The 22,120-nt window shown below is 41.2% G+C and overlaps 1 protein-coding gene and 1 long non-coding RNA gene across 9 annotated transcripts in view; both read right to left on the bottom strand.

Moving 5' to 3' along the window:
• The window catches only part of dnaaf4 (dynein axonemal assembly factor 4), a 161,068-nt gene extending 158,003 nt beyond the window's left edge, over window positions 1-3,065 (bottom strand). For all 7 annotated transcript variants that reach the window (XR_007881346.1, XM_051383256.1, XM_051383258.1 and 4 more), the window contains exons 1-2: window positions 2,766-3,065; window positions 1,886-2,033 (exon numbers count right to left, since the gene is read on the bottom strand). Coding sequence is in view for 6 of the 7 variants with exons in the window: in XM_051383256.1 (XP_051239216.1) it covers window positions 1,886-2,033; window positions 2,766-2,888 (271 nt within the window). In the remaining variant the exon portion in view is untranslated. The remainder of the gene's footprint in view (window positions 1-1,885; window positions 2,034-2,765) is intronic.
• LOC127353805 (uncharacterized) overlaps window positions 1-22,120 on the bottom strand; it is a 247,663-nt gene that overhangs the window by 120,363 nt on the left and 105,180 nt on the right. Inside the window, exon 2 of one of the 2 annotated variants that reach the window (XR_007881350.1) lies at window positions 19,792-20,566. This is a non-coding gene — a long non-coding RNA (uncharacterized LOC127353805). Of the gene's footprint in view, window positions 1-19,400; window positions 20,567-22,120 lie in introns of those variants that run through there. The other variant, XR_007881349.1, reaches the window with a different exon arrangement.

Below are 22,120 nucleotides of genomic sequence, written 5' to 3'. Positions count from 1 at the left end.
TTCAGCCAGTCCACTGTTGTACTGACCGAGGTTGTGAAAACAGTCCGACACAAAGTGGTTCACACACGAAACCAAAATATAAAAAAACACAAAATACAATTATGAACCTGAAAAGAGGAATAATATGTCTCCTTTAATCATGTTTTTCTCTAGCCAATGTCTACAGGTCCAGGAAATGGTCAAAACAAACCTGCTGCTTAGCCAAAAAGGAGCTCTGTGCATCTGCACTCGATTGCTCTTACTGAACACCTTGACCCGTCTGTGACCTTAAAAGGGTAATCTAGTGGTTTAAAGTTGAGTTGAGATTACGACATTTGAATTTAGAGAACTGAAACTGAATTTAGAGAACTGAATTTGAAAGTACATAAAAAGTTGAATTTCAGATTCAGTTTCAAACTAATAAATTCAATTGATGCCATTCAGATTCAGTTTTTCAATACAGTTATTCAAGTTTAACAATACAAATTCAAATTATGCAATTGTACTGGCCTCGCTAAACGTAAACACAAATAAAAGTACCTTTTAGCTCATATTGCCTTTTTTCAATCATTTCCAAATCCAAATGCAACACATACATCGTTTTCTACTGAGCATGAGCCGCTATTACATGGAAAACAAAGGAATCTACACTTCGTAGCAACACATTCATTTCCTTCTTACATATCCCAATTCTCTTAAGAAAACGGCTAATATAGAACACCTTATATTACACACAGCGTTACTCACCGGCATCGCCCCCGTAGGAAACACGACTGTGCGGGGTTTGATGAAACTTGTAAGAGGAATTGACACAACACAGAGCACAACTTGGTCTGGAAGACTGAACACAAAACTCGTTCAAAACGAGAATACCATCGGAAATAGAAACCATACACCAAAACCTGCCGTTACTGCAAGTGGCCAATAGATGGCGTTAACGCACTGTAAATGACCAAAGAAAATCTCACCAAGAAACACAAAATGAATGAATGGTCATTAAGACCAACACAGCAATTCAAATTCAGTTTTTTTAATGCAATTATTCAAGTTGAGCAATTCAGATTCAGTTTCTACTGACACAAATATCAGCCCATACCTGACGGCCGCCATTTTGTAAATGGGGCCTTTCTTGGAGTCAAACTTAGGTAAACTTTTAGTATGTTTTTAAGTACATCTGATACTACTGTAAACCACTGAGAAACCTTTTGTTAGAATTTTTTGGGGGTCAAGCCATATTTGCAGCTGACTATTATGTGTTGGTGTGTTTTTGGATTTATATCATTCCTGTGTTTGAAGCGTTTTGCCGTTTGCGGCCACCATACATTAACCTTACATTTACACCATCATTTGTATGGCCTGTGATTCATTTTAAAGCTGCAGTAGGTACGTTTTATAAAAAAACGTTTTGTCATATTTGCTGAAACTTTCACTATATCCTGCATCTGTATTTGACGACCTGGGAACTCAACAACTATTTATCTTTCTGAGCTCTGATTGGTTGTTTTTGTTCAGGCCCGATGGATTCTTGCAAATGCCATTAGGAGCCAGAGGAACCAGACTGTTTCACAGATTATCTGTCTCATGTTCTACTGTCAGGATATAGTGTAGTATAGCTTATAAAAGTTACCTAATGCAGCTTTAACTACTGGTAGCTAGGCTTCCTGTCAGGCTTTCCTGTCAGAAACTGATGTACAATAAGAGGACGTAATCTAATCTCAGTCGACTGACATTTCTGGAGTGTTTCTGAGACTGTTTTTTTAAAAGAAGAAAAAACAGTGTTGTTGAACTGAGCAACCCTGAGTGGTTGGCAGACCTCGCTCACTGGCTATCTGAACACACTGAACTAAAGCTTACACGGAAAAGATGGTTTAGCGAAATGACTACAAGGGCAGATAAATGCTCTTACTTGTAGTTATCATCAGATGATCCCACACTTTGTTGGTCCTCTTTGGCAAACTGATGACTGCGACTCCGTTCCCAACCTTCGCCGTGCTCCTGACATCATCAACAGGTTCGAACAGGAAGGCTTCAAACAGATACGGCGGGAAATGCACCTGTACAGGATACCAAGAGCAAGAGATTGGATGTGGTAAAAACATCATATTGCGATTATTTTGACAGATACGGTGATATGATTCATGATTAGTGGGGGCATTATAATTGTTTGTGTAGGCCATCTCTGCAGCACCATGGTACTTCATTATTATACTCACATATTTTACCTTTATCAAAAAATTGCAGTTTCTGTGATTTGCATATTGCACTTGCTCATATTGCGGTTTCGATGATGTGATTAATTGTGCAGCCCTAATTTAATGCAAGCCTTATCCTTTTTATGTTCTTTAGCAAGACAGTAACTCTAACATAAATATAAATACACTTTCTAAATATCTAAAGAATGTCCTCCCAATATATTAATAGAAATACAAAAATATATAAATGTTGTACTGTAATATGAACACAAAAAAATAAATTGTGCATGCACCGTAATGATTAGCAAATGTAATGGTAATTATTATTATTATTATTATTATTATTATTATTACTACCGGTTCCACTAGTACGCTGTACTGGTTTTCTGTACTCATTTGATTACTTTAAAATGTATTCAAATGTGTAGAAAATATCCAAATATTGATTCCACATTGTGGAGGCCAACAGGAGGCAATACATGCATATCTAAAATGAATCCCATGTGTTAGTGGATTATCTTTAGAGTGGGGTTCACTCACAATAACAGACACATAAAACGGTGTGTGACACAGGTTTATTGTCATTAACTGTACCTTCAGGTATTCGTCTGTAGACAGGATGTCCACTTTCCCCACTTTCGCTCCTTTCAAAGGCACGCTGATGTGGACCGTGGACTCTGTCTGTGTCCAGCAGTAGTCTGTCACTAGCAGAGGCATTTGGCGCACTCGTCCCGCCCGCAGCAGTGCCGCGGCTACTTTACGCGAACTTTAAGTCAATGACGGCTCACTAATTGCGCACAAATATCGACGTAATCACGTTTAAAAGTAACTTGTGCGACAAAAGGCAAAAGGTCGTGAACTGGTTCTTCTGCCGCATAGCGTCGTGTTGCTATGGTGACGATGATGCGGCACATCATGCTGCCTTCAGGCTCCTCGGCAAAATCTGAATTGAGAGCTCTAATCAATTCCACTAGAATATAACACGCTAAATGTACAGTAGAGATATGGCACATGAGAGCGAGTTGGCTTTCTATTCGCATGTTCCGACTGTGGAGTTAAAGGGACATTAAACGGATAAGATACGGCCATCTCTCGTTGTTGTTGCCTCATTCAGATTTGTAAAACCTTCATTCTTTCTGAAACAATAATGGGATATGGTCCTATCCCTAAAGTGGCTTTAACAAAAAAAATGATTACATTCTCTTATTTTACATTTTTTTCCAATTGTAAAATTGTGAAGCTATTACAGCTATTATGTAGCTATTACACACCAAATAAAAAGACACGTTTTAACATTTCATTAACTAAAATATGAGTCATATTGTAATGAATTTATGTTTGTGCCTAAGCAGGCCAATAGGCTACTAGAAACCGTAGGGAAACTGAAACCTCAGAACAAACAACTCAACTAGATCAGATAAAATGACAATCTTTATTTTATAAATGTCAGCAGGGATTTGGGGAGTTTAACTCGGCAGGAGAGCAACCACAACCAAACCAAACCAACCAAAACTGACCACACTGTAAAAATGCACACAAAACCATCTGAAGATGCACAGACCTCTTATCGGAGCAATTCACTACAAACTACACACACACACACACACACACACACAGTAGAGCCACACACACCGCTGGGATAGGATATAAAAAGAATCATAACACTAATTAAGAAATAATATAGATACTCACCTATAATGCCCTAATAGGGTGACGCTACCAAATATATATGTTTAAATGTGCAATAAGGGTATTATATAGGAGGTAATTAAAAATGTGCTATTTTGCACACATTTCAGAACAGAAATCCTAACAAAAGTAATACCCCACTTCTGAATAAGGATAGGAATAAACCTGGAGAATATGAGAAAAAACTCCTTTTCAGAAAAACAGAGCCTGTAAACACTGACTATAAGCAGACTGAGTGGGACTACAAACGTGTTTTTATTTTAGTCTTTGAGTGACTGAAGTGTATGATACTGTGCCACTACGCTTTGCTGGTGATGGCAATAATAAATGAATGATCAATTAAATAAATGTATGAAAGTGAATTAGATCAGTGGTTCCCAACCTGGGGGTCGGGACGCCTATGATGGGTCACAAAGCTTCCGGGGGGGGGGTCGCAAGACCTTCTTGATATTAAAGGGTGTAAGAAAAATAAAAAAAAATATACACAGTATGCCTATATCTCAGCATTTGGTTCAATTATGGGAAGAAAAGTACATTTAAAGTAAAGTAAATTGTTGAATAGAACAATGGCTGATATGAAATACTCATAAAATCAGTCACTGAGTCAGGGGTTGTCAGTTTACTAAATGACAGAAAAGGGGTCTGTTAAGGTCTAAGGTAGGGAACCACTGTATTAGATCATACATCAATAATAGGCTAATCATGTTTTCAGAGGAACTCCTGTGTTATTAAGTAGTTCCCACCCTGCAGGTGTACAAAACTGCTAGAACGTAGGATACATGGAGCTGTTTTAGCAGGTAATGCCTCCCCCTCTTCCGCTTCATTCTACTTCAGTTACGTCAAGAAGGGAGAGGATGCTGAACCCTTCAGCATATTCAAGCCATTATCAGTTATAAATGACAATGACTTTTACAGTTACAATTGTCGTGGAAATTCTTCCCAAACGTGAGAGGTGCTAAGTCTCTGAAGAACTTTCAAGCCGGTGTGATAATCAAGTCACTTTAATTCATGCTGCATGGAGAGAAGGTCACGTCATGGATGTTCTCTCCCGACTTCCAAAATGCTCTCCCTTATATACATTTCAGTGCATCTCATTACATCACAAACAATGAAACCCCCTGTGTGTCTTGCAAATGTTACTCCTGTAAATCCAGGTCTCTCTCACCAAATGGTCCTTTGATGTGTGACTTCCCCCTGGCTCTTCCTATCATAAACTCAACCTTTTGACCAGGGGCACATCTATTTTATTACCCCCAAATCCTGTTTCTCTCCCACATTCCCTCCTTTTGACACAACGTGTCAACTAGACACAATATTTCCTTTAAACATTTTAACAAGATTACTAATAACAATACAAAAGAAACAAAAAGAAAAATCAAAAACACATTATATCCCTCTGACTATACCAATACTTCATCTTCATCACTTTCACTGTATGGATTTCCTGGGGCCCAATCTGCTATGGTACAACATTCTTCATTATCATTACTTTGTTCCAAAGGTATTTTCACATAGACTGGTGTAATTCCTCCTCCAATTACCCCCCTATCCATCTGTACAGGAGGGCTCGCATACATATGAGTGCACATCTGTTCATGGTGAGAATTGTAGCCACAACTCTAATCATTTCCCAAACGGGAGGTTGTCTCCTTATCAGGGAAAATTTTGCACTGGGATGCATGGATCCACGTGTCCCTCTCAGCTATCCGGACAGCGGTTGGTGTTGTCAACAGCACTTGATATGGTCCTCTCCACCGGGGTTGATGCCAGTGTTTCCTCCTCAGATCCTTGACCACTACCCAGTCTCCTGGCTGGATGTTGTGCAGTTGGTCAGATGCAGAATCAGGGAGGGCAGCTTTTACCTTAGGAAAGATAAGCTTCAGAACATGGTTAAGTGCACAACAGTATGTTACCATTTCGTCATCCATCCCAGTCAGAGTTAACCTATTTTGAGGGAAAGGAGTGTTAGTCATTCTCATGGGTCGGCCAATGATTACCTCATGTGGTGATAGGCCAGTTGTCTTGTGTGGGCGGCCTCTCATAAACATTAAGGCTAAAGGCAGTACCTCAACCCATGACAACTTTGTTTCAGCCATTAACTTGGTTAACTTTGTTTTTATGGTCTGATTAGCCCTTTCCACTGCACCTCCACTAGCTGGATGGTAAGCACAGTGTGTTTTGAGGTTCACCTGGATGCTTTCTGATAAACTTTGAATGATACGATTCACAAAATGAGGACCATTATCACTACTTAGTTTTGATGGAAGTCCCCACCTTGGAATTATTTCCCTCAGCAACGCCTTTGCTACTGAGACAGCAGTTGCCTGTCTACATGGGAAACATTCAATCCACTTTGAAAACATATCCACTATTACAAGGCAATACTTATATCCCCTGCATGGAGTGAGCTCAATAAAGTCCATCATCATGTGTTCAAATGGTCCTTCAGGTTTAGGATGGGCTGATAGAGGTAGTGAAATTCCTCTCCCTACATTGTTCGTAGCACAAATAACACATTTTTTACAAAAGTTTTCAGCAAAAGTAGAAAACCCTGGTGCATACCAAAATTTATTTACAATATCTAACATCCCCCCTTTTGACACATGGTCTGGCCCATGGGTCAATTTTGCCAAGAAAGGGAATATAGACTTCGGCAGTACTGGGAACCCATTGGGGTTTACCCATACTCCGGACATGAGTTTAGTACACCCTTTCCTTTTCCAGAGGGCGTTCTCCCCAGCGTCAGCTCCTGCTTGAAGCAAAGAGACATCATTAAGGGAAAAAACAGCATCCTGGACAGAAAGGGGCATTTGCAAAATAGGGGAGACAGGCAAAAGAGCAGCAGCCTTTGCTGCTTCATCAGCAGACGCATTTCCCTGTGCCACCGGATCAGTCGCTCCTGTGTGTGCCTGGCATTTGCATACTGCAACAGAGACAGGCAGTAGCAATGCAGACAACAAGTTAATGATGAGAGTGCGATGAGCAATAGGCTTTCCTGTGGAAGTAAGAAACCCTCGATTTTTTCCACAAAGTATGGAAATTATGGCACACATTGAATGCATACTGGGAGTCCTAAACAAGGAGGACTAGATAAAGTCTGTTTTAAGTCAGTGAAGGCTTTTTCTGCCTCAGAAGTCCAAGTCACATAGTCATTCATGGCCAGGTGTTTACCCCCGTGAGTGATGTCATACAGGGGTTGGGAGATCTCCGCAAAATTTTGAATCCATGGACGGCAATAGCCTACTAAACCTAAAAATGACATCATTAGTTTTTTTGTTGTTGGTTTTGGGACATCCAAAATAGCTTGAATGCGGTCCGGACCTAATTTGCGACCCTCTGGTGTAATTATATGACCCAGATAACGCACTGATTGCGACACTAACTGCACCTTATCCTTAGAAACTTTATGACCATTATCTGCAAGAAAACAGAACAATGACACTGTATCCCTTTGGCAATCCTCCCTTGTAACTGAACACACAAGCAAATCATCCACATACTGCACAAGCGTACTTCCACATGGCGGCTGCCAATGTGACAGGTTTTCAGCTACAGTTATAGAAAACAATGTTGGACTTGAAGCATAACCCTGTGGCATTCTCGTCCACGTATACCTCTTGCCATTGAAGGTGAAAGCAAACCAGAACTGTGAGTCAGGATGAACAGGAATACTGAAATATGCATTAGCCAAATCAATTACTGTAAACCAACAAGCCCCTGATGGCACTTGTGACATTAATGTTGTAACATTGGGTACAGTCGGTGCCAAATGTTGCACAGCTTCATTTATACCCCTAAGATCTTGAACTGGTCTCCAGGACCCATTTGGTTTCTTAACAGGTAAGATGGGGGAGTTGCATGGTGAGTTAGGGCATTCCACAATGGCATCCTGATCTATTAGCGCCTGAATGACCGGAGCAATGCCCGCAACAGCTTCTGGACTAAGCGGATATTGTCTTTTACATGGTCTAAAAGTAGATTTAGCCTGTACTCTAACAGGGGTTGCTCCCTTTATATCCCCAAAATCAAATTTACTCTTAGCCCACAAACATTCCGGTACTGTTGATAACAATGCTTCCTCTTCAACTGTCAAAGGCATTAGTCTGACTCCATGTATGTGTGTATGTACAGTCCTAACATGATACAGACCCGCAATAACTGATGTTGCTTTTATCCCTGTTGGATTACAATGTACATCAATACTCAAAGCACACATTAGATCCCTACCCAGAAGGTTCACTGGGCATACATCAGAAAGGAGAAATTGATGTTCTCCCCTGTAATCCCCAAAACTGACCGATAATAGATCAGATACTGGTTCAAATGATGGCATACCTGATGCACCTATCGTTTTTAGACATTTTGTTGTTCTAGGGGCTTCAGGAATTACTTTACTTTGGATTACAGATACCTCTGCTTCTGAGTCTACAAGGAATGTCACTTTAACTCTATGCACAGTAAGAGTCAACCTAGGGGGCGTTCTAGAATCCAATGTTAACTGTATGTATTGCTGATATGTAACAACAGGTTTGTCATGGTCTGCATCTGTTTCTATGTGTGTGCATGTGTCTGTGTGTGTGTTTGTCCCTATCTCTATGTTTATGTGCTGCTCAATTCTCTGACCTGCCTCCACTGTCTCCTATGGTTGCTCTGCCTGGAATCCTGGAGAATGCACAGCAAGTCCTCTCGGTGGTGCATATGGCCACATCTCCTCTGGCTCGTGTCCCCTTTGTCTGTGGGGCCCTGCGTTAGGACACTCCCTCCACACATGGCCTAGGTTGTTGCATTGCTGTTATCCATTTCTCACCTCCAGCCTTTTGGGGGTCAGGTAATTCCCCTGCAACTTCCTTCAGCTCATCTGGCTGCCATGGCCTGTAGACAAACACCTCTGTTCCTCCCCCTCCCAGGAGTTCTGTTGTTGTGGGGTTGCCATTGCTGTCCTGGGGTTGGTGCACCCAGGCTGCTTAGGGGGTTCAGAGATAGTTAGTTTATGGCCACCCTGGCCTTTGTCCTCTGGAGTTTGGCCCACGGATAGGGTGGAGATGTCAGGATACAATAGCTCTGTTTCCTCTTCACCATCAGAGTCTGTCTTCTTAATTGCGGGGTGGTCTCCCCTTTATGCAAAAATGGTGTTGAGGCAGGCTTTGCAGATGGTGTGGAGACAGCATATGGAGGAGGTAGAGCCCTCTCTCTAGCCCTACGTACCTTTTTTAGCCTTTCACTCTTGCCTATACCTTCTTCCTCTACTTCTTGTTTCACCATTATCCCCCTTTCTGACTTAGCTTCCTTCACTTCTGCTTCTCTCTCCCATTTCTGGAAAACCTGCCAGTTAATTTTCTCCTTCCCTACTTTCTTGTCTCTTATTCCTTCTTCTAACATTACTCTACACCTTCTTAAACAATCTGTACTGAGTGTACCTACAATGGGAAACACATCTTGAGTCACATGGTGCCACAGTGGAACATCCCCCACCACGCTTTTACCCCATTTATTTATTTATTAATTTAGCAGGACCTGTAAGTGGATCAGGCAAAGACATTAACTTCCCCTGTTTATTCCCCATGTTTCCACAGATTCACTTGAACGGTTATGCTTTGAACTTCTCTGGGCTTATCAGTCACACACTTTTTCTCTTTCACTCTGATCTTTCCACACCAAAATGTAGTCGGATCTTATCAATCACACAAAAACCTTTGAGTAATACAGATCAGCCAGGTGGTTTGTATGACACATACGTTCAGAGCAACGCACCCTTGGGTATAGCATGTATACCAGACACTGATTGCATTACCACAAAGTTAATTTTTTTTACTTTCCTTCACACATACGCCCTCATTGTATTACACTCTAATACTTCACTTAAGGGCCACTTTAATGTGGGTTACTATCCACCCAGTGTTATATACTTAATACTTTTTACTTCTACTTATTTTACTTTTATCCACAAGTCTGGTTATCCTTTTTATATTTCTTTTTTTTTTTTTATATATTCCGTTCCAACACCTCCTTTGGCATTTACATGAGTACCAGCTCAATACCACGATAGGATCTTACATGGAAACGCCAGTGCCCCTCAGACACTGGGCCAGTACCCCTCAGATACTGGGCTTGTACAGACCCAACACAACCACTCAGGAAAATGCTGTCTACCTAGGCTTTTTCACACATGAATTGATTCAACACACCGTACTCACTGTTCAAAAAAGATGGAGCGGTCGCTGTCCACAACCCTGGCCTGACGTCCGGCGGGATCCTGTCCTCCGTTTGTCGGAGCGGAAATCTCCCTACTGCAGTTTTACCTTCAGTCTAGACCCAGGGGTTGATCAGCGACACGTCCATCCCATCCTCGTTGCCAAAATGTCGTGGAAATTCTTCCCAAACGTGAGAGGTGCTAAGTCTCTGAAGAACTTTCAAGCCGGTGTGATAATCAAGTCACTTTAATTCATGCTGCATGGAGAGAAGGTCACGTCATGGATGTTCTCTCCCGACTTCCAAAATGCTCTCCCTTATATACATTTCAGTGCATCTCATTACATCACAAACAATGAAACCCCCTGTGTGTCTTGCAAATGTTACTCCTGTAAATCCAGGTCTCTCTCACCAAATGGTCCTTTGATGTGTGACTTCCCCCTGGCTCTTCCTATCATAAACTCAACCTTTTGACCAGGGGCACATCTATTTTATTACCCCCAAATCCTGTTTCTCTCCCACACAATGTTGTTGTGTAATAAATCAGACACCAACTGTACAGCCATTGACAGTATATATAATGCACAGAGCTTCCGGGTCTGAAAAGTGAAGCCAACGCGGAAGTGTCTTAAAACCTGCATTCTGTCTAAATTCCAGCAGGGGGAGATCCATTGACTGCAATTCATTTATGAGTTCAGTAAACAGTTTCCTAATGAGTTTAGGATCTCAGTCACTAGTTTCACATCCTCTTCCATACAGCATGACGTCAATTATGGTTAGTAAATTATGATCCCATTTAGAGTAAAATAGACGATAAAGGCTTGGGAACCGGAAGGTCTGGAAAGATGCCAGTTCCACTGCCGACTTACCCTCGAGCAAGGCACATAAGCCCCCTAACTGCTTGCAGAGCGCCCCTACATGGCAGCCCATCACTCCACCATCTCTCCACGTTTGCATGTCTACAAGCCCTGCATGTGCATGATTGTATTTCAGGCCTGTGTGTAAAGTAAGAGTGAAAAAAGAATTTCCCCATTGGGGATTAATAAAGTTGATCTTCTTCTATGAATATTATATTCAGTTTTGAACTTGGGGACAGCATAACAATCCGTAAACACAACAGTGACATATATACATTTTTCAAAGCAGTATTTTGACATGAAATAGTAGGGTAAACACAGTTGTTACCAATGACACTAATAGGGGCTCTGTTCCATTTAGTGTAGCAGAATCTTTCCAGTGAGCCAACGTGTACAACAGCAGCACCCTGACTCTGTTTGACGTGAATGGAGCGGAACCTTAATCGGTAGTCCAATAAGTCCAATATTCACTCTGTTTCGACAAACTCTTAAGAAAACTTTTGGACTCTTTGTCTGCTTACTGTCTTTCAGAGGCTGTAGTTCCGTTTTAAAGCTAAAAGAATATACTAGCATACTAGCATGTCAGGAAGGAGGCTAAATAATGCTTCAAAGTTAGGACACATTTTGGTGATATGAAAACTAGCATAGACAGTTTCAAAGAGATTTTCTGACCTCTGACCCCAAGATACTATATCTAAATGAAAATGGGTTCTGTGGGTATCGCAAGTCTTCCCTTTGAAGACATGCCAACTTTATGCTAATCCCATGATGTCTGTTGTGATATAAAAGTGTTATTTTCACCTTTTATGTTTTTGAATATTTCTGCATACTGGAGTCCATAAACAATATTGGAATTGCATAAGACAGAGAGACAGACAGACAGGTGCACAGCAACAACAGTATTGGCAATGGCAATCTAGCAGGACCATGGCAGGAGGCTCCATCAGGATCGTTAAGAACCTGCGAGACGAGAAAGCACAAGAACTCCGGGGAAGAAGTGAAGTTAGTAACATGCATTAATGGGACATGAATGAGTGCAGAAAGAGAGAGGAAGGGAGGAGCTCAGTGCACCATGGGAAATCCCCCGGTAGTCTAGGCCTATAGCAGCATAACTAAGGGATGGTTCAGGACTCACCTGATCCAGCCCTAACTATAAGCTTGATCAAAGAGGAACGTCTTAAGCCTACTCTTGAATGTGGAGAGGGTGTCTGCCTCCCGAACCACAACTGGAAGCTGGTTCCACAGGAGAGGAGCTTGGTAACTGAAGGCTCTGGCTCCTGTTCTACTTTTAGAGACTATAGGAACCACAAGTAGCCCAGCATTCAGAGAACGTAGTGTTCTAGAGGGGTAATAAGGTACTATGAGCTCTTTAAGATATGAAGGGGCCTGACCATGAAGAGCTTTATAGGTGAGGAGGAGGATTTTAAATTCTATTCTACATTTTACAGGGAGCCAGTGCAGAGAAGCTAGTACAGGAGAGATGTGATCTCTTTTTCTAGTTCCTGTCAGTACTCGTGCTGCAGCGTTCTGAATTAATTGGAGCGTTTTAATGGACTTATTGGGGCAACCTGATAATAAGGAGTTGCAGTAATCCAGCCTTGAAGTAACAAATGCATGGATTAGTTTTTCTGCATCTGTCTGTGATAGTATGTGTCTAATTTTTCTAATATTCCGTAAATGAAAGAAGGCAGTCCTAGAGGTCTGCTTTATGTGGGAGTTAAACGACAAATCCTGATCAAAGATAACTCCAAGATTCCTGACAGTGGTGCTAGAGGCCAAGGTAATGCCATCAAGAGTAACTATATCTTTAGACAGTGAGTCTCTAAGGTTTTTGGGGCCAAGAACAAGAATTTCGTTTTTTTCTGAGTTTTAAATTGCAGGTCATCCAGGATTTTATGTCCTTAAGACATGTTTGTAATTTAGATAATTGATTAATTTCATCGGGCTTGATTGATAGATATAACTGCGTATCATCTGCATAACAGTGAAAGTTAATGGAGTGAGTCCTAATAATGTTGCCTAAAGGAAGCATATATAAAGTAAATAGTATTGGTCCAAGTACAGAACCTTGTGGAACTCCATGACTAACTGTAGTATTTATTGAAGATTCATTGTTAATATGTACAAACTGCGAGCGATCTGATAAATATGACTTAAACCAGCTTAGTGTGGTTCCTTTAATGCCAATTTGATGCTCAAGTCTCTGTAAAAGAATATTATGGTCAATGGTGTCAAATGCTTTATTATTTGATTACAGTGTTTTGCTGTACTATATATAATGTTATAGTGCTTTATTACATTATATATTATATTATATCTCTATATAAAAACAAGTATCATTATATAATCCTATAAATCTGGTGTACACATTTGGTGACTTTGCTGCTACATCACATCGCACCACTTTCATCATGTTTGCCTTGGGATTTTGTTTTTCATTGCCCTTGTGTAGGGCATTTGTTATTTTCTTCTATTGTTATTTTGTTTATTACTCATTCTTTTCTTTCTCTTTATATGTACTTGTTTCTTTGCTTGTGCAGCTGCAACAGAACTAAATTTCAGTCAGGACCACTTTCGTCAAAATATCTTATATTCCAAGCATAATTACATTTGGCGGTATGGCTCTGTTCTGGGACCTCCTTGTCCTTCCGCGTGCCTACGTGGAAAACCTTAAGGCAGGGAGAGCACACCTCCCTGCCCTTCCATGTGCATACATGGAAAAGTTTAAGACAAGGAGAGCGGCAGCAGAGACCCCCGGGTACAGAACAGAGCAGCATCAATGGCAATCAGAAAATGACATTGATTAATTAGAAACAACATAAAAAGGAGGAGCTGGGGTGGAGGTGGGTGCAAAGGCTTGTAGAGGGAGCAGCAGAGATAGGCAGGCAGGCTAAAGCAGCTTAAATAAGGCGCCATGCATGATGTTTGCCAATTGGATGCTTGAGGAAATCAGGTGAGCTGTCAGCTGACTGTGTATGGTATCCAATGGGAAGCTTAGAGGAATCAGCGGATGTATGTTTATGACTAGCTGTGCTCGTATGATATAGCTGTAACTGAAAGCTAAGCCTGACTTCGTGCCCTGCCTGAACTAACGCTATGCTCAATTTCAGTCAGGACCACTTTCGTCAAAATATCTTATATTCCAAGCATAATTACATTTGGCGGTATGGCTCTGTTCTGGGACCTCCTTGTCCTTCCGCGTGCCTACGTGGAAAACCTTAAGGCAGGGAGAGCACACCTCCCTGCCCTTCCATGTGCATACATGGAAAAGTTTAAGACAAGGAGAGCGGCAGCAGAGACCCCCAAAGAACCACACCAGGCAACCTCCCTTCCATGAGCTACATGGAAGTGCCAGTAAGAGGAGCCAGCAGGACTATAAACCAATACGTCTAAGCAGACACTAGTTGAAGTACATGGCTAAGTATGCTAGAGATATCCCCAGAAATTGCTATACATTAATGAATTTAAGCCGGAATTACAGGGCACTCATTGCTTTCTGAGCATCAAGAATTGCTTGCCCTCAGGCCGGAGATATCGTTCGTAAGCAGATAATGAACATTACCCATAGCCTTAGCATCGAGACAGGAGCTACGGATGCTGCATTGTTGCTGCTCCTATGCGAATTGAATGGAGGAGTTATTTAATGTAGATTAGCTAAGCCAGATCGCATATACTGAGCAGTAGATAGCCTGTAGGATTGCATGGTTGTGTTTAGTCTAACACGGTTTGAGAAAATGGGGGGCAAGTCAGGCTGGATGGCACTGCCTCCGGGCACAGCTGGTGAAATTCTGCAATTCAAACCAGGCCAAAATCAGCAATTGTTATCCAAGCATGGAATATGAGCTGCTCTAATAATGAATTTACCCAACATAGATAACCAAGTGAGGCGCCTTACAAATCTATTAATGAATGGAACTGAAGAACGCCCTTGTAAATGATGTTGGCAGTTGCCTCATGTGTCACAAAAACATGATTGTTACCTTGACCAGTGTTTTCCCCACAGAAACATGAAACAACAATTGGGTACATTCATTAAAAAGGTAGTAGAGGCATAGCTGGCAAGGATGACAGTATTTTAGCCATATGTCTGTGAACCACTGATTATTAAAATACCCCCCAAACCTACAGAAGGGTGGTTATCATACAGGTCAATCATGCCACTCTACTGTATGTTTGAATTAATTATATCTCCATTATGTCTGTACACAACACCGAAAACTGTGGATCCATTGCTCTTCCCTAAATGCCCCTCATGTCTGCTCCCTATCTTCTAAGCTCAGCAAAGCTGTTCATTAGTGATCTAGTAGATCATAGCAGTCACACTATTAGACCTTGCTGTTGACATAAAGCTCCCAGGGTGAACTGGCACACAGTGTTCGATTTATTTATATGTACTCAATATGCTGCGTCTTTATAATTAATGGCAAATGATGATTCTAGCTGCTCATTGTAAAATAAGGAGATGCCATACCATTATCACACAGAAGAGATCAGGACTGGGGCTCGGATCTGCAGCCCTTCTCCAAGCTCACCATATCATGGAGTGCTCTATAAATCGGAGAGGTCCAGAAGCCTGGATACAAGGGAACTTCCCTGGGGAATAACACACATGCCAATTTAAGATGTCTAAGCAAGGAAAGCAGTTCTCTTTTGGAAATACTACTGCCTGCTGCTTTCATTACCTCTCTGATGCGATTTGCATCAGTACACTATCTAGAGTGAAGCCTAGAACTCTAGCTTTACAGGGTCTGATGTTTCTCCTTGGAAAGCGGAAGACCTAATGTTTAAAAGGTATATTTAAGAGCAAAAATGCATGGTCTGATTTTGAATTGATAGTCAACTAACAGAAAACCGTCTACGAGATGGAGCACGAAAGCAGTTGCAGTTATTAAAAGAATCCAGCAGAGAGCCTCTGACAAGTGTCAAATATGTGGGGCTGCTGTAACAACTAAAGGTGAGCCTAACTGAGAAGTAAATTTCTCTTCATTTAAACCGAACAGATACCAATGTGAAGGTGTAATACATGACTTAAATGCATCTGTGACATCTGCCTTGGCTAGCCATGTGCCTCTACATGCTTCTTTAATCAACTGATGGCATTGTAGATTATAGCATAAAATAAGGAAAAAGTGCCAGAGGATTTAAACTATTTATACCTTAGTTTCACTTGCAAGAGCAGATAAATTAATAATTATGTTTATTTATTTTCCCTGAATATCCTGGTAGCTATACCTTAATGCTTGTTGAGAAGGCGATTTATGAATGGACCAATATGAACCTTGTTAACCTTTCTTCAGTAAAGCATCGACTATGTCAGCTCTTCAAAGCAGATTGTAGGTTTGCAACCAAGTCAGCCCAGCAAGGAACCATGAACCAGCCCTATAACAGAATGCTTTCTTAGCGCCTTCCCCAGCTCAGGGACGTTTACTGGGGTTGAAGGTTTATCTCTCATGCCCCCTTTTTGAGAGGCAGCACGTTCTTCCCTATGGTGATTGGGACTCCACTTCCCAGCATTCTCGGCGGAAATGTGACGCCGTCAAAACAAGCTGCTGTGACGTCATCGTCAAGCGCTGCACCTGTGGGACCACGCGCTCTACCTGCAGACAGCGAGGAGGGAAACAGGCCAACTGCGGACGAAGACTGGCCGGCCTGACGTGCCGAACCGAACCCTGGACCCTTGAACCAATGACGGCAAGCGACAACCGGATGTTGGACAGAGCTGACAAGCAAGACAGGTGGAGCCGGCCGCTGCGCCTGGGACCCGCGCTCCCCTGGAAGGCAGCGCAGCGCAGCGCAGCGCCGGAGCCGGGACCGGGACCGCAGCGGAGCCCCCTTCTGCGGACCCTCCAGACCAGAGCAGCCGGACACAACTGCGGATGTTGTTCAAAGCGACACTCTCCCCAACAGCCGAGATCGCTGCTGAGACTTCACAATGCAATCGACCCGCCATCATACTCACCGCAGACAGGACAAGTAGAAACAACCGACAAACCACAAGTAACGCTCACAACATCCTGGCAAAAAGGCTTGTAGAGGGAGCAGCAGAGATAGGCAGGCAGGCTAAAGCAGCTTAAATAAGGCGCCATGCATGATGTTTGCCAATTGGATGCTTGAGGAAATCAGGTGAGCTGTCAGCTGACTGTGTATGGTATCCAATGGGAAGCTTAGAGGAATCAGCTGATGTATGTTTATGACTAGCTGTGCTCGTATGATATAGCTGTAACTGAAAGCTAAGCCTGACTTCGTGCCCTGCCTGAACTAACGCTATGCTCAATTTCCCTTCTGGGAACCAATAAAAGCTTATCTCGTCTAAATATAGACCGGCAAACACCGTTCATGAATCGAAGCCTTTGTAAATGCTTTTTCACGAGGTAAGTGAAAATGAGAAAAAGAGTCCAAAGATGTTAGTTTCTTAAAACTTTAAAAGATCATGATCAGAAATGGTAGTGTTGTGTCAAATTAGAAGAAAGTTTGATGTCCCATAAAAAGACCAAAAGCAATGATGAATTGATCCTTCTTACAAATGCTGTCTTTGTTGTCACAGCCTGATATACAGGGATTAAACGGGACTGGCACCAGCACATAGGCCTTAGCTCTTCTATGCCATCAGGCATAGTCCGGCCACTCTGAGGACTGTAAGAATGATGGGACAGAAATGTGTCCCCAAATCAGAGAGCTCCCCGGCATAACAAATTCAAATTTAACCCCATCTTATTCCTCTGTGCTGTATACTATTGTCCACAAACAAGGGCATAGTAACTTTTGTTTGAAAAGCGCGGCATGTGGTAGTACTAAATATGCTTAAGAATTATAGTTTGGTTTAAAGGTTTTGAATCAAAGTTCATTACTGACCATGGATTTCGTGGTTTAACAAAACATTCCCAACTCAAGGTCCATTTACTGGATTTTCAGAAGCTCTCAACCATATCATGCAGTTTTTATCATAAGGTCAGATGCATCTCTGGGACAGGTGAGCAAACTCCATCTGCTAATGAAGACCCATATAAAAGAAGGTTGTTGCCAAAATATTGCCGCAGCCATCTTTTGCCATTCGGAGCTAGAGTCTCCAGTGACAAGTGAGGAAACTCTATCAGTTGAGGAAGGAAAGCACTATAAATGGCTAGTAAATTGACCTTGATATTTGACCGAATATTTCAAGTCTTCTTTAAAGTTTCACACCTACACTCAAAGGATCTGCATCACATAACACTGTGTCTCCAAACCTCACTGAAAATAATAAAGCTTTGACTTACACCTAATAAATTAATTCTTCTGACTTTGACCTGACAGTCAGACATACTTTTATCAGAGTACTACAGAGATAAAATCATGGCCAGAGATAGCCAAGGAGATATTTTATATACTCTTTGTTGTAAAACCTTTTTATTCTTGCTCATGTTTCCTTAATGACAACCCATAAAACTATTAAAACCCTGTGGCATTGAACATATTGTTCTTGGTATATTTTTAATAATGCAATCAATCTCAAAAGATAGTTAGAGTCATGTGATGAACCTTTAAACTCTGGCCATATCTATACCTGTGCATTCTTAGCTTTATAACACATATGGCATTTCCACATTTTGGTCACATCTAAGGAAATGCTGCACATTTTAACAAGTAGGCATGAAGAGGACAATGAACTGCAGCTGACCCCAGTGTGTTCCAAATGGTCATGACAGCAAAATATATATAGCCTATTATCTAGGGGTTGTGGTATTACAGTGTTGTATAGGTGAAGAAGGTTGACTCTGGTTTCACAAGCGGGCGTACCACCTCATTGTACGCGCGCTTGAAAATAACGTCTACTACGCAGAGTCAAACATGACTTTTTGGAAATACTCCTCAAACATAAAAAAATTAAATGTTTATTAGAGTTTTGATTTGTTTTCAAATGAGTTTAAAACAATATAAAACTATGGTGTACACAAATAATCTTTATAGAATAATAGTATATTTTGGCAGTTAGCAATAATGCACAATAAGGTGTCCTAATATTAAGTCTTTTGGTTCTCTATTTGGTTTTGTTCCTTTATTAAACCCTCTGTAATTTTAACCTCTGTACTGTAACCATACCTGTAATGTAACATTAGCTCAGCACTGTTATAAAACAGAACAGATTGAACTATTCCTGGTACTATGTTAGAGGAGTCTGACAGTGACACTTGCCATACGTTGACAGATACCTGCAAGCCAATCAGAAATAAGTGCTTTCTGTGACCATGCTATAAAACAAATGAATGTTCTGTAACATTCAGTTTTGAAAATGTATTCTATTGTCACTTGAACCATTTAAAACTTGTTAACAGGCAACAAACTTGTTACTGACAGATTGTTACAGTATAAAGTTGATATGGTGAACGTGTTATTTATATATCCAGCAGACCCAGTCTGTAATCTTATGCATAGTGTTTGACAAATACAAATGTATCACCGCCTCGGATAGTACTGCATTTCTGTGCATTTATTCTACAGCAGGGTAATTTCAATTAAATTTTTCAATTCAATTTTATTTGTATAGCGCCAATTCATAACAGAAGTTATCTCAGGACACTTTTCAAATAGAGCAGGTCTAGACCGAACTCTTTAAACATTATTTACAGAGACCCAACAGTACCACCATGAGCAAGCACTTGGCGACAAGGGCAAGGAAAAACTGCCTGTTAAAAGGCAGAAACCTAGGACAGATCCTCCGGCTCTAGGTGGGTGGTCGTCTGTCTCGACCAGTTGGGGTGAGAGAGAGAGAGAGAGAGAGAGAGAGAGAGAGAGAGAGAGCAGAGAGAGAGAGAGCGAGAGACAAACAGACAGGTGCACAGCAACAACAGTATTGGCAATGGCAATGTAGCAGGACCATGGCAGGAGGCTCCACCAGGATCGACAAGAACCTGCGAGACGAGAAAGCACAAGAACTCCGGGGAAGAAGTGAAGTTAGTAACATGCATTAATGGAACATGAATGAGTGCAGAAAGAGAGAGGAAGGGAGGAGCTCAGTGCACCATGGGAAATCCCCCAATAGTCTAGGCCTATAGCAGCATAACTAAGGGATGGTTCAGGACTCACCTGATCCAGCCCTAACTATAAGCTTTATCAAAGAGGAATGTCTTAAGCCTACAAAACTGAACTCCTTATAACATTTACAGAGACCCAACAGTACCACCATGAGCAAGCACTTGGCGACAGCAGCAAGGAAAATGTTCCTTTTAAGAGCCAGAAACCTAGGACCGATCCTTCTGCTCTAGGTAGGTGGTCGTCTGCCCCGACCAGTTGGAGGGAGACAGACGACAACGATGGGGGACAATGAGCAGTGATTATAGTAATAATAGTATCTGTAGTAATAATACTAGTAATAATAACAAAAAATAGATTAGATTAGATTAGATTAGATAGATACTTTATTCATCCCCAAGGGGAAATTCACAATATCAGTGATATTAGCAATGGCAGTCAAGCAGGACCATGGCAGGAGGCTCCACCAGGATCCATGAGAACCTGCGAGACGAGAAAGCACAAGAACTCCGGGGAAGAAGTGAAGTTAGTAACATGCATCAATGGGACATGAATGAGTGCAGAAAGCGGAAGAGAGGAGCTCAGTGCATCATGGGAAATCCCCCGATAGTCTAGGCCTATAGCAGCATAACTAAGAGATGGTTCAGGACTCACCTGATCCAGCCCTAACTATAAGCTTTATCAAAGAGGATCCAAGATTCCTGACAGTGGTGCTTGAGGCCAAGGTCATAGCATCTAGAGTAACAATATCCATTGTTAATGTCAAAAAGACAGATCAGAGCAGTTAATAGAACCCAGAAATGAGTTAGCATTTTAGCCTCCCCACTGTAGGCTAACATTAGCTTTTTACTTCTGGCAATCATATTTACACTTCACAAATCATAAAAGTGTTTATTTTCTGCAATAATCCAAAATTGGCTTTTTGTAGAAGAAACCATGGTGAAACTACGAAAAGACTTCATGTATACTATACAACAAGGAAAGGGAGTCAGTCCCCTTTTCCAGAGAACTAAAAGCCACAAAATATGACAAAACAAAAGGTTTTTATGTGTGTAAGGAGACAGATATTAATATATGATAAGCCAGGGCAAACCATTGTCTGGACTTACAGCTATTTCTTCAGGTATAGTGAACTAGTATGAACACAGAATATTAATTTTGAATATTAATTTAGAAGAAAACAGACTGAAGTGACTGCTTAACCTATAGTGTGGCTGTACTATTTTGGAGTCAGTGTATATATTTTATATCAAACCAAAGAGTTTGAAATTGGATGATGTCCCTGCCAAAGTACAATATAAAAGCAAACACCTTCTTTAAAAGGTTTGTAAACATTTTTTAACTGAGTGGAAGGGCAGAAGGTTGATTTAGAGATAAAGAGCTGCAGTAACTGGAAGGGTTAAGAGCTGCAAATGGATCCCATCTTTCATAACTCTTCTCCCTTCCTGTTCATGATGACTGTGTTTTACAGCTGTGGCACCATAAAAGCACATTCATAAAATGGTAGGATTATGGAAAACAGCCCCTCTGTTAAAGTCTAACCACAGAATAGAACATGAGATAGATCACTTGGAGATAATGTGAAATGATGGGAACAACAATATTATTATTCTTTACTTAAAAAAACACAGAAGAATATAGTATAACATACCCTGTTCCATCACATTTAACTGCCAAGAAGTGCACGTCCACGTCCTGCTCTCACGCTTTCCTCAGGTGGTCCAGCATTTGTAGATTTCTAGACCAAAGCATAGATAGAATTCAATTCAGTTCAATTCAATTCAATTTTATTGGTATAGCGCCAATTCACAACAGAAGTTATCTCAGGTAACTTTTCAAATAGAGCAGGTCTAGACCGAACTCCTTATAACAGACCAAACTCCTTATAACAAGGAAGAGAGTAGGCCCTTAGTTTTGGGAGTGAAATCTAGAAGGCAGTCAACTGGAGATGTTGGGGATGACTGTGGGAGGGAACAGAAACTGTAAGTAAAATGTCTTTTCTCCAGGTACTGAAAGAATTGTGTCCTTAATAGAGTGAAACAGTCTAAGCTGGTCAAAATAAGGGAAAATATCATCAGAAAATAAATCTTTTATGCATCAGATTCCATTTATGCCACAGTTGAAAATCTGCATCTGTATAAAAAGGAGTAAGATCAATGCTTTGTATCTAAAATGTTACCTAAACTGGGACCAAATTTGTATTGAATG

The sequence above is a fragment of the Dicentrarchus labrax genome, unplaced genomic scaffold (assembly GCF_905237075.1).
Source record: "Dicentrarchus labrax unplaced genomic scaffold, dlabrax2021, whole genome shotgun sequence".
Taxonomy (NCBI): Eukaryota; Metazoa; Chordata; class Actinopteri; family Moronidae; genus Dicentrarchus; species Dicentrarchus labrax.
The sequence above is the reverse complement of the archived record's forward strand: the minus strand, read 5'-3'. Positions and strand labels throughout refer to the sequence as shown.